Source organism: Schistocerca cancellata, chromosome 3 (assembly GCF_023864275.1).
Source record: "Schistocerca cancellata isolate TAMUIC-IGC-003103 chromosome 3, iqSchCanc2.1, whole genome shotgun sequence".
Classification (NCBI taxonomy): Eukaryota; Metazoa; Arthropoda; class Insecta; order Orthoptera; family Acrididae; genus Schistocerca; species Schistocerca cancellata.
The window spans coordinates 838,706,270-838,720,078 of record NC_064628.1 but is presented as its reverse complement, the minus strand read 5'-3'; the positions used below and the strand labels follow the sequence as shown (position 1 = coordinate 838,720,078).

At 41.3% G+C, this 13,809-nt stretch overlaps 1 protein-coding gene across 2 annotated transcripts in view; it reads right to left on the bottom strand.

Moving 5' to 3' along the window:
- The window catches only part of LOC126175890 (origin recognition complex subunit 2), a 99,847-nt gene that overhangs the window by 58,947 nt on the left and 27,091 nt on the right, over positions 1-13,809 (bottom strand). For both annotated transcript variants that reach the window (XM_049922943.1, XM_049922944.1), the window contains one exon: positions 10,357-10,643. In XM_049922943.1, the coding sequence (XP_049778900.1) occupies positions 10,357-10,643 (287 nt within the window). The remainder of the gene's footprint in view (positions 1-10,356; positions 10,644-13,809) is intronic.

Below are 13,809 nucleotides of genomic sequence, written 5' to 3'. Positions count from 1 at the left end.
CCTCCTGCCACTGAACTTCACTAATTCACACTATATCTAACTTTAACCTATCCATTTCCCTTTTTAAATTTTCTAACCTACCTGCTCGATTAAGGGATCTGACATTCCACGCTCCGATCCGTAGAACGCCAGTTTTCTTTCTCCTTATAACAACGTCCTCTTGAGTAGTCCCCGCCGGGAGATACGAATGGGGGATTATTTTACCTCCGGAATATTTTACCCAAGAGGATGCCATCATCATTTAACCATACAGTAAAGCTGCATGCCCTCGGGAAAAATTACGGCTGCATTTTCCCCTTGCTTTCAGCCGTTCGCAGTACCAGCACAGCAAGGCCGTTTTGGTTATTGTTACAAGGCCAGATCAGTCAATCATCCAGATTGTTGCCCCTGCAACTACTGAAAAGGCTGCTGCCCCTCTTCAGGAACCACGTGTTTGTCTGGCCTCTCAACAGATACCCCTCCGTTGTGGTTGCACCTACGGTACGGCCATCTGTATCGCTGAGGCACGCAAGCCTCCCCACCAATGGCAAGGTCCATGGTTCAGGGGGAGGAAACATGTAACTAAACTTTCAATTTCAAACCTAACTAGATCTTGGACTATGCCACAGATCAGTGTCACTATAACCAAGATTATGGGAGGGGTGGTGGGTGGTTACCAACCACACTTAAGCATTTTAAGTAAAAATTTTATAAAACATCACTAAATCTTTTATTTACTCGAATCTAGGCCGCACTTTTTTTCCAGTTTTCGTAATCCAAAAAACTGCCTGCGGCTTAGAATCGAGTGCAAAGCAAGCGGAAGTTATGAAAAATGTTGGTACGTGCCACCACAACTAACTTCTGCCGTCGAATATATGTAGCGCTACGCAGGCATGCTTTGTAGGCACAAAGATAAATACTGGCGCCAAAACCTCTGCGTCAGTAAATAAATTTAAAAAAAAAAATGTGGAAGACGAGCTTTTTTTCTCTGCCGCGAGTTTCGACCACTGCATTTTCATACATTATTCAACGAAGTAAATACAAATTCCATATTGTTCATTTTCGAATGTAGCACAATTTCAGTGTATTACGAAAATCTGACTGGCAAGACTGTTTGGGATGTTTGTCAATATGGCCAACTCTACGTTCTGAATTTTTTCCTATCTGTGAGAAGAGATGGTTGCTAATAGGAATCTGATGAAATATGAATCACATACAGTATTCTCTTCACCGTAAGAATAATACGAATATAAACATTTTGCCATGTATTCTTTCGTGTTTGCTGCTATCTCATTTAAATCCTGTCTGCCTAATAAACTATGAAATTAGAGTGAGACAACAGCAAACGCGGAAGAATATACGTATCGTGTCATGTTTATATTCATATTATTCTTACAGTCAGGAATGAAGCACGGCAAGTGACTAGATTTTTAAATCTAAGATGACTCTAATTTCTGTGCAGAATTTGATGTAATAAAGAAGCGGCCGCAAAGATTTTCAAACGGAGAAAAATTTTCGCCTAACTCTCGTTCAGAACATGTTCTATCATACGCAGTCTATTATTTGATTCTTGTTGATCTTGATCATTATCAAAGAAAGCAGCAGTGTAAGTAACAACAAATAGCAGTCTCTTGCCATTGTTTCGCTAATGAGACGATTCCTCTTTTTTTTTTTTTTTAATTGTACGCGGTGGTAGCGCGTACAAAAGCAAGCCATGCCGCGTGCCACGACAGGCCGTAAACACGCACTATCAGAATGCGACAAACAATGCATGACACAGTGCAGTAATGCATTTTCAGCTTAAGAGTGACGCAAACTCCTATAGCAAAGAAAACGGCATTTATCAGATCAAAGCAAAATAAGCAATCGATTCAAACCAGACGAAGCACGTGAAAAAGGAAGGGTACCCGTATAAATACGGACGGAGCGCCTGACGCATAGCAATGGCTACGTGGTAAAGCTTAACTGCTAAGCTTACGACGCGAACCAAACTACTGTAGCTGTATCGTCATTCATTCGACCTAAATTGTGTCTCATATTACAATGGACCAACTTCGTTTCGATTTGGAGGTGCGGCCTAAAACTTTTCTCTCCCCTTGAATTTCGAGTCTCAAATTTCAGGTGCGGCTTAGATTCGGGAAATTTTTTTTCCTTTATTTCAAGTCTCATTTTTCAGGTGCGGCTTAGATTCGAGTGCGGCTTAGATTCGAGTAAATACGGTACTTTTAATTTGTATGCCTTACATAAATGTGCACACAAAACTCTAGCTTTCGCAACCAACGGTTGCCTCGTCAGGAAAGAGGGAAGGAGAAGGAAAGACAAAAGGATTGGGTTTTAAGGGAGAGGGTAAGGAGTCATTCCAATCCCGGGAGCGGAAAGACTTACCTTAGGGGGAAAAAAGGACAGGTTTACACTCGCACACACACACATATCCATCCACACATACACAGACACAAGCAGACATTTGTAAAGGCAAAGAGTTTGGGCAGAGATGTCAGTCGGGACGGAAATACAGAGGCAAAGATGATGTTGAAAGACAGGTGAGGTATGAGCGGCGGCAGATTGAAATTAGCGGAGATTGAGGCCTGGCGGATAGCGAGAAGAGAGGATATGCTGAAGGGCAAGTTCCCATCTCCGGAGTTCTGACTGGTCCTACTCGAAATCCCATGCCACTTTCCTTGACGTTGACCTCCACCTGTCCAATGGCCAGCTTCACACGTCCGTCCACATCAAACCCACCAACAAGCAACAGTACCTCCATTATGACAGCTGCCACCCATTCCACATCAAACGGTCCCTTCCCTACAGCCTAGGTCTTCGTGGCAAACGAATCTGCTCCAGTCCGGAATCCTTGAACCATTACACCAACAACCTGAAAACAGCTTTTGCATCCCGTAACTACCCTCCCGACCTGGTACAGAAGCAAATAACCAGAGCCACTTCCTCATCTCCTCAAACCCGGAACCTTCCACAGAAGAACCCCAAAAGTGCCCCACTTGTGACAGGATACTTTCCGGGACTGGATCAGATTCTGAATGTGGCTCTCCAGCAGGGATACGACTTCCTCAAATCCTGCCCTGAAATGAGATCCATCCTTCATGAAATCCTCCCCACTCCACCAAGAGTGTCTTTCCGCCGTCCACCTAACCTTCGTAACCTCTTAGTTCATCCCTATGAAATCCCCAAACCACCTTCCCTACCCTCTGGCTCCTACCCCTGTAACCGCCCCCGGTGTAAAACCTGTCCCATGCACCCTCCCACCACCACCTATTCCAGTCCTGTAACCCGGAAGGTGTACACGATCAAAGGCAGAGCCACGTGTGAAAGCACCCACGTGATTTACCAACTGACCTGCCTACACTGTGAAGCGTTCTATGTGGGAATGACCAGCAACAAACTGTCCATTCGCATGAATGGACACAGGCAGACAGTGTTTGTTGGTAATGAGGATCACCCTGTGGCTAAACATGCCTTGGTGCACGGCCAGCACATCTTGGCACAGTGTTACACCGTCCGGGTTATCTGGATACTTCCCACTAACACCAACCTGTCAGAACTCCGGAGATGGGAACTTGCCCTTCAGCATATCCTCTCTTCTCGCTATCCGCCAGGCCTCAATCTCCGCTAATTTCAATCTGCCGCCGCTCATACCTCACCTGTCTTTCAACATCATCTTTGCCTCTGTATTTCCGTCCCGACTGACATCTCTGCCCAAACTCTTTGCCTTTACAATGTCTGCTTGTGTCTGTGTATGTGTGGATGGATATGTGTGTGTGTGCGAGTGTAAACCTGTCCTTTTTTCCCCCTAAGGTAAGTCTTTCCGCTCCCGGGATTGGAATGACTCCTTACCCTCTCCCTTAAAACCCAATCCTTTTGTCTTTCCTTCTCCTTCCCTCTTTCCTGACGAGGCAACCGTTGGTTGCGAAAGCTAGAGTTTTGTGTGTATGTTTGTGTTTATTTGTGTGTCTATCGACCTGCCAGCGCTTTTGTTGGGTAAGTCTCATCATCTTTCTTTTTAAATATATTTTTCTCACGTGGAATGTTTCCCTCTATTATATTTACATAAATGTGACATTTTTAACATAATACAGTAGTTCCTACTGTTTATGAAAAGTTCAAAACTATGGGTTGCTTTAAATTTATTTTGGTGAATTTTTTTCAATATGGTTCTCAGGTCCATAAACACAATAGAATGTGTCTGCAGCAGAAATATACTTTTTTACTGTCTTCATTGCTGCATTTACATCTCAATAGATCACAATCATTATCACTACCACTCCATATAATGTCATCATTTTCCTGTGTGTGGATGTCAGTCACATCTTCAACAGATATATTTTCGACAGTATCAACACTGTCATTACCATGTACAAAATCTTGCAATGGATGCTCAAACTGCAGCTTTTCCCACAATAAAGTAAGCAGAGTTTCAGTATCACTGTTATTACTCACATCTGTTATGTCCGATTCATTTTCTTCATCTGTTTGAATGAATCACACATTTCAAAAGCAGTTGGAGGTCGTGGACTCCTTAACCTCTGGTCATGCCTTGACAATATGGTGGAAAAGATTTAAAATTGGCACCTTAAAAGAGGGTGGCTGTTTTTCAGCTTTCATCAAAATTTAATGCCTTCTGCACCATGACTTTTCTGTAATGTTTCAAAGGCATGCATACTGACCACCTTGAAGGGCTGCAATTTGCCTGTGCAGTTTGGTGGCAGGAAGCCTAACTTCACATTGCATCAATTTATATTTTTTTGATGTGCAGGAAAACAGTCTACAAACAGGAGAATATTCCTGTTATAGGTTCCAATTCTTGCATCAAGACTATTTTTAAAACAACCTGTATTTTTTTGTTTACCAGTCACAAAAATTTTAATTTTTCATAGCCAATAGTACGCAGGCTTAGCATTACTGTAAGGCAAACTTTACCGTGTTTCATTCCATGGCGATTTTCACCTTTAAGACAAATGTTTTGTCTGGAATGATGCTGAAAGAGAGACAAGACTGATCTATGCTGAAGATGTCCTTTGGTTTATAGGGCCTTATAAGTTCTTGTAATCTACACTCTCCCATTCACTAACAGTTTACAGAGTTTCCTTCACTACATATAGTTTTGCACACCACATTATACAGCTTCTCTTGAACCTACCGATCCACCTCTTGGATATGGATAAGTCCCCCATTCCCAGCATTCAGCTCACCTTCAATGCCTTTTCGCACATCGTCACAATGTCAATGAGGATATTCGAAGCATATGCTGTCTGAAACCAGTTTTTCGTAATTCATTCTAGGTCCATATATTGAGAGTAACTGGCATATTTTATCTTCTTTTTTTTTCAATTTGGTCCACTTTTACTTACACTTTCCCAAACAGAGACTCTGTTTTTGATAATGGTATTCAGTGCAGGCAGAGCTATCCCTAAATCCCTAAGTTAAAGTAACGTGTTCTGTGATGAACTCAATTCTTCTGGGAATATTTACTTTCTCTTCTATGGAAAGAATTTCCTCATCTCTTTTCATAATATTTACCTTGTTAAAACTGAGACAGAAAATACTTGAAATAAAGAGCTAGCAACGCAACACTTTGATCACCTACACAAAGCTACGAGCAATGCTACACAGTATGCACAATCAACTTCTACCACAGTGGCTGACAGAAGTAGCTACATTAATTGAAATTGATTTGCCTTTTTCCGTAAAGACAGCTTGTCAGTACAGTCAGCACAGTCAACTTTAGTTAGCATACAACACTTTGTCCAGTCATAAACAAACCATACACTAAACTATACTGTTAGTTACAGGCAATGGGAAGCGAATATCTTCTGCTTACGATCATAATCACAGGGAGCCATTAATACTGAACCAATATGGCTAAAATAATGGCAGTATACTACTTTTTGTATAGCACATGTCATCAAATACTAAGGTTGTTTGCGGCAAGAAACAAATGAATGTCTTCTGCCGATTTCTGTCAAAACAGTTACTTCCATCAGCCACCCAAGCTGACTAAAGCTTGATGGGGATACGAGACAAAGCACTAGTGCCAAAAACTATTCTGAATTTTACCGATCTAGATCTACTGGGTACAGGGGCCAGGGCTGAAGAAAGTTAACCATATATTGTTTGGAAACACTACTAAAAGGGGACATTTTCTGTCAATTATGTCAGGTTTTTTTTCTCAGCTAACATTCTTTCATTAAACATAAATTAAGGAAAAATTATGACTATGTTAATGCAAAAACAGGCTCTAATTGACATTATGAACATACGGAATTTGACAGGTGCAGTGAAAAAATGCAAACAATGGGAAAACATTAATTCCAGCGACATAAAAGTGGAGTTACACAGTAAATTGCAGCCTGTAAGACTGGGTGGCTGAGGGAATTTCTAGCAAACAATTGCCAAAGTTCACTAGCGCTATAAAGCTAACTACAGTGACATGAAAAGGTTCACTAATGCTATAAAGGTAGCTACAATGACATGAAAGTGATAAGCAAGTAAACAGATACCTATGAAGAAAAAAAAAATAGTAGAGTACAACAGAACAGAGATGGGAAGAGAACAGTGGGTTCAGCAAGGAAACATCAGCATATTTAACACCCGATAAAAGGTTACAGAGTGCAAATATGTGCAATCTTTTCTCTCCATGCCAAAGAGAACCCACCACAGATTATAAAGCTTGCTGACAGCTAGGAGCCTTGGGAAATTATTCCGATTCTCAATATCTCAGCACAGATACTAACAATTGGAAAACTTTAACACGAATTCCTCTAGTGAGTCCAGATAAAGGATTAACATCTCCAGGTAACCACTTTCATCCATGAGCTAATATCACACAAGAAACAAGGAAGAACATCTCACAATTTTGAAGGAAATATCAGTATCAGAAGATCAGTTTGGATTCTACAGAAATGTTGGAACACGTGAGGCAATACTGACCCTACGACTTATCTTAGAAAATAGATTAAGGAAAGGCAAACCTACATTTCTAGCATTTGTAGACTGAGAGAAAGCTTTTGACAATGTTGACTGGAATACTCTCTTTCAAATTCTAAAGGTGGCAGGGGTAAAATACAGAGAGCGAAAGGCTATTTACAATTTGTACAGAAACCAGATGGCAGTTATAAGAGTCGAGGGGCAAGAAAGGGAAGCAGCAGTTGGGAAGGGAGTGAGACAGGGTTCTAGCCTCTCCCCCGATGTTATTCAATTTGTATATTGAGCAAGCAGTAAAGGAAACAAAAGAAAAATTCGGAGTAGGTATTAAAGTCCATGGAGAAGAACTAAAAACGTTGAGGTTTGCCGATGACATTGTAATTCTGTCAGAGACAGCAAAGGACTTGGAAGAGCAGTTGAATGGAATGGACAGTGTCTTGAAAGAAGGATATAAGATGAACATCAACAAAAGCAAAACGAGGATCATGGAATGTAGTCGAATTAAGTCGGGTGATGCTGAGGGAATTAGATTAGGGAATGAGACACTTAAAGTAGTAAAGAAGTTTTGCTATTTGGGGAGCAAAATAACTGATGATGGTCGAAGTAGAGAGGATATAAAATGTAGACTGGCAATGCCAAGGAAAGCGTTTCTGAAGAAGAGAAATTTGTTTACATCGAGTATAGATTTAAGTGTCAGGAAGTCATTTCTGAAAGTATTTGTATGGAGTATAGCCATGTATGGAAGTGAAACATGGACGGTAAATAGTTTGGACAAGAAGAGAATAGAAGCTTTCGAAATGTGGTGCTACAGAAGAATGCAGAAGATTAGATGGGTAGATCACATAACTAATGAGGAGGTATTGAATAGAACTGGGGAGAAGAGGAGTTTGTGGCACAACTTGACGAGAAGAGGGGACCAGTTGGTAGGACATGTTCTGAGGCATCAAGGGATCACAAATTTAGCATTGGAGGGCAGAGGGTAAAAATCGTAGAGGGAGACCAAGAGATGAATACACTAAGCAGATTCAGAAGGATGTAGGTTGCAGTAAGTACTGGGAGATGAAGAAGCTTGCACAGGACAGAGTGGCATGGAGAGCTGCATCAAACCAGTCTCAGGACTGAAGACAACAACATCAGTATAAACAAGAATTAAATATTCTTTCAATAATACAAAGTAATTAAGACAATCACTGGTCATAATTACAACTGCAGATGACAATCCTCTCAGCTGGATGAACAGCTTACCAAAAGATTCGGCATTCTCTTTTGCCAACTTCATTTGCAGCATTTTCATATTTTCCCCTTTTGTAAATCCAATTCAATATCTCATGTGTTGCCCATGGCTTTACCTTTTTCCTTTTTGTATATTTAATCCTCTGCTGCCTGCAGTATTTCATCTCTCAAGGCTACCCATTTGTCTTCTATTGTGTTCCTTACTCTAGTTTCAGTCAAGCACTGCCTAATGTTCTCTTTGAAATCCTCAACAATGTTTTGCAGATTGAAATCTGCTTTGAAATCTCTGTCCAACCATTATGTAATCTACTTGAAACCTTTCTGTGTCTCTCGGTCTCAATGTACACAACATTCTTTCATGATTCATAAATCTAGTGTTACTAATGCTTAAATTGTGCTCTTCTACCTGGCAGCTTCCCTTTCATTCCTTTCCCCCAGTCCATACTCTCCAACTTTTTTCTTTCTTTTTTTTCCTTTCCCTACTGTCAAATGGTTCCTACCATTATCAAATTTTCATCTTCCTTAACTATCTGAACAAATCTATTCATCTTATCATATATTCATTCTCTCTCTTTGTCATCTACAGAGGTATTAGGCACATAAACTGGTACAATTGAGGTGAGTGTTTTGTTTATGTCTACCTTGACAATGATAATGCATTCATTATGTTGTTCACAATAGCTTACCCACATTCCTGGTTTGTTATTCATTATTAGACGTTCGTTATTTTATAACCTCAACCTATCCATTCCCTTAAAAAAAAAAAATCTGGTCTGTCTATTCAATTAAGAGACCTAAGTTTCCATGCTATGACACATAGGATGCTAGTTTTCCTTTTTTTCTAATAACAACATCCTTCTGAGTAGTACCCACCTGAGGATCCAAATGGGGGAATATCTTACCTTGGAGATGGGCCAGTTCAAGAATTTTTTTCCTTGCAATTGACTTCTTGTCTGGCAAGCCCCCCCCCCCCCCCCCCCCAAACCTCATACACTTTCATCTGTGTCAATTTGCCTAATAGTGATATAACTGATTACAAATCTTACCCCTGGCACCCACCTCAGCTTGGTGCCCCAAGTGGCACTTTGTGTTTCTTGGGTCTTAAACCGGTCCTGGTCTCTGGCATATTTTAAGCAAGAAAATACTATCATCATTAAGCTATACAGTAGAGGTTCGTATAAAGAGAATTAACAGCTTTAAGTTCCCCTTGCTTCCAGCCGTTCACAGTAGCTACATAGCAAGGCTATGTTGGCTAACATTACAAGGCAAGATCAAGTATCCAGACTGCTGCTCCCTGCAACTACTGATGAGACTTTGCCCCTCTTCAGGAACAACAGGTTACTTTGGCCTCTCCACAGATAGCCCTCTGTTGTTATTGCACCTTTAGTGGAATTATTTGTATTGTGGAGGCACAAAAGCCATACCACCTTGGCAAGATCCATGGTTCCTGAAGAAGAAACCTAGTGTTCCAAAATATACGCACTTTTCAAGCCATGAATAAAATACATTACAAGGTGCTTAACATTATAATGTCATTATTATTTTATATAACTACATATTTATTTTATTTTTACACGCTTATAAATTGAAACCTGAGCCTGATGTGTCAAATACTTTATTTGCAATTTGTTTCAGTCATGTGTTACATTATTTTTGGCAAACCGTGAATATCTGCACAGATTTTCATTTTTGTTATAATGCACAAATGCTTAAATGTTGATACTGAACCTGATGGTGATATTGTGTGATTAAAATTTGTTACAAATAAATCATTTGACATTAGAATTTTGAATGACTTTGAATAAATTTTCTTTTCTTTTTAAGCATTATTTATTATTATGCCGCATTCTGACCTATTATTTCTGATGAAAATACAATTAAAAAGTCTTCCTTTTGTTAAGATTTTGGCATATGTATTCCTGCACGGCTGACAGCAAATTAAAAACACAGTAATGTATCACTTCAGAAGAAAATTTCCAAAGCACAATACAAGTAGCCCAGATTGTGACAGCAGCTGTTTATTATGAGTACAGCATGCAAGGCCTACACTAACACATTTTTAGAAAGGCTTTATTTAAATTTTTTATAATAATAAAAGTTCCCATAACTTCTAAAGGCACATTTACTTGCATGCAATTTTTGAAGAACCACTTATTAACATGGCTCACTTGAAAGATTGAGAATTTCATGTAGCAAATAAATACTTACATAATCAGATTCTTTAATGTTACAAGCTGACAGTAAGCCTGAATTTTGTGGCAGTATTCTCTTCTCCTTTCTTGCTGCACTACGACTGGCACGTTCACTCTCATGTGACCTCCGATCATCATCAGAATCAGTATCTCCAGCAGATGTATTATTTTCTTCCTCATTCTCTGTATTTTCTTCCTCATTCTCTGCAATATCTTCCTCATTCTCATCACTGGGGCAGTACTCACTTTCACTTGAAGAAATATCACTATCACTGCCATCATCCTTGGTCATTTGTACAATCTCTACAACATAAATACGGAGAATAGTGTGAAAGACCATTAATAAACAGAAGAACTTCACTGCTACGTGCTACATAATTTACGTGTGTATTGATCTTTTTTTCTTTGCTCACAAAACAGCAGGGTGACAAAACTGTCAATAGATTATGCACTATTTTTTGAATAAGGTGAAACACCAAAACTGAGATGCGTGACCACAATGAAATTTATTCCACCAGTTAAGGATAGGACGCTACACCAACAATTAGCATTACAGATCTGTACATGCACTACGACTGTGGAAATACAGTACGGACTAGTGCCAAAATGTCCTGCAATCAGAGCCGCTAGATGACATGGCATAGAATCAAAGAGCACCAGAAGAGCAACTCTGCCACACGGCAAGTAGGCATGTCCACAAAGCATCAAATGTGGCTGCAGGAGGACCCGAACGAACAAGCTGCTGTCCAACCATATCCCAGACATGTTCGATGGGCGACATGTCAGGCAAATGGGCAGGCCAGGGAAGCATTGGTACCTGTCATTCTTTGAAGAAGGCTTGCACATTCTTCGGCTCATGCGACCGGGCATTGTCCTGCTGAAATTGGCATGTGGAATGGCCTGCAGGAGGGGCAGTGACTCGGGCTGTAAAACGTCCCTGATGTAGCAGCTGCTGTTCAGATTGTCCTCAAGACATAGGAGGCAAGATCACGCATTGTAGGCAATGGTGCCCCAAACCAACATACTCGACATTTGTCTGCTATGTCGCTCAGCAATACAGTCTGTCCAACTGCGTTCATCACAGGGATATCGAACGTGTATGTGGCCATCACTTCAGGGCAAGTCTGAGTGGGATTCATCTAAAAACGTTCACTCATGAAGAGCGAAATTTCAAAGATCGCATATCCGTACAGTTCACAGGCCCAATTGTACAGGCGACCTGGTGGGTCAGCCACCTGGCACACTCTGGTAAGCCACCAAGGAAACAGCATTGTTTAAGCGATCACAAATGAGTGCCTGGCCTATTCTGTAGCATGTTCTACTGTTGTCGAGCAAATTTGTTCAGTGCTATGCTGTAACTTACTTGCTACTCTATAACATACTATGTCAAATACATCGTGTTTGTTCTTGCTTTAGCAAAATTGGCGATGAGTGAGGGTTACGTTTTCTCTGCGTGCTAGTGTCAGTGCTAAGTCACCCGACACTCATCTCGATGGGACAAACATTCCAATGTATCATAGCCCAGCAGCAAAGTATCCCGGAACAACAGCAGGCTCTCACCACTGCTGCCAGTCAGGCAGCCTCTGTGTATTCGCAGCAGGTTACTCTCCCATCTGTGTCACCATTGCCCTTTCCAGCATACGATAAATCGGCTGAAGATTGGGACTCCTATGAGATACGGTTATGCCAACATTTCCAGGTTTTTCAAATGGGTGATGCAAACCTGTGTAGGGCTTTCTTTCTTTCCTGGCTTTCGCCACACATTTATCAGTTGCTGTGGCAACTTGTGCCTTTACAAGACCTGGCCAGCTTATCATTTGATGAAATGTGCAAGCTTCTCCCAACCTATTACTGTAACAGAATGCATGTCATGGGAATGTGTGTAGAATTTTACCAAACCAATCTTACAAAGCCTGTGCTGCAGAATTACGCGGGCTGAGCTGTCACTGTAAGTTTGTCACTAGTATCTATCACGAATCCCACGCTGATCACATGGTACATGATGATATTATTCGTCTGACTCTGGATAGGGAAGTCCATGAAAAAGCACTTCAATGTGAGAATCTGATGCTTACAGATGTGCTGAATATAGCACAGACCTTTGAAGAGTCATGGGCCGCAGGTGATCAGATTGCTTTGCGGGGGGAGGTATTGAAGTTACTCAATCAACCCCAGTTCAGCAAGCTGCAAGTGTTCAGGAAGACAGGAAAGCCACTGCAACAGTAGAACCTTCGACTCAACATAGCATGAGGTAGCGTCAGTTACAGCCACACCAGCAACAGGCCACATCACAATATCAGCCACACGCCGCCCTTCCGTTTTGCTTGTGCTGCTTCATCCAACATGAGCGTGCTGTGTGCCCTAAGCATTGGGCTGTTTGGAACAAGTGTTGAAAGAAAGGCTGCACTGCATCGGCGTGTAACTCCACTTCAAATGTGGCGGACACAGTAGTACCAATGCACATAAACTGCACCTCTAAAATGGCTGTCTTCCTGAACAAAGTGTTTATTGGCTTGAGTGTGTTAAATAAACCACTAAAAATGCAAGTGGACACAGGAGCTGCAGTGACTTCAGTAAACGCACGACTGTACATGGACCTGGACTCTCCTCCCATCACACAGATTTCACAGAATTTGATTAGCTACCATTAACAGCAGATTCCGATCCTAGCTGTTCTCCACCCCTGTCTCTCACAAATCTGTTTTTTATCCCCTCACCTTCCTTGTTGTGGATCATTCTCACACTGCAGACCTGTTCAGGTCAGCTGCATTTAACTGTTCCAGTTTCTCTACTGACAATGAGGTAAAGTTAGTGTTAGAACAAGTTCCCTACCCACAACTGGGTTTCCCTCTGATCTGAGTTTTCACCTCCGTTTTCCCCTGGGTTCAGTTGTGCTACCGGTGTTCAAGTCCACATTACCATGAAAGAGCCTGCCCGCCCTTACTTTTTTGGGCTCAGGAGGTGTCTGTCGCATTGTGCGACACTGTCAAGGCTGAATTAGAATGTCTGATGACGCTAAATGTCATTCAGCCTATTTCCTCCAGTGAATGGGTTACACCACTGATCATCATTTGGAAGCCAATGGGTGAGTTTCACCTCTGCAGCGACTTCAGTGTCATGATTAATGTACAGTCCGTAATAGATACATGCTCTTTGCCCCGCTCTGATGAGTTGCTCCCAAAATTATCAGGTGGCCACTATTTTTCCAAGATTGATTTGTTGGAAGCATATCTCCAGCTCCCCTTGGATGAGATCACTAGGTGCCTTCTCGTTGTCAATACACCTTTCAGCCTATACCAGTATTAATGCTTGCCTTTTGGTATCACTAGCACGCCCGCAATTTTTCAGCATTTTTTACAAAAATGGCTGCATCAATTACTTCAACAATATAGTTGTTTTGGGTTCCTCCACTGAATACCACCTTAGCAACCTCTGATTGCTGTTTCCTGTTTTGCAGTTTGCAGGACTA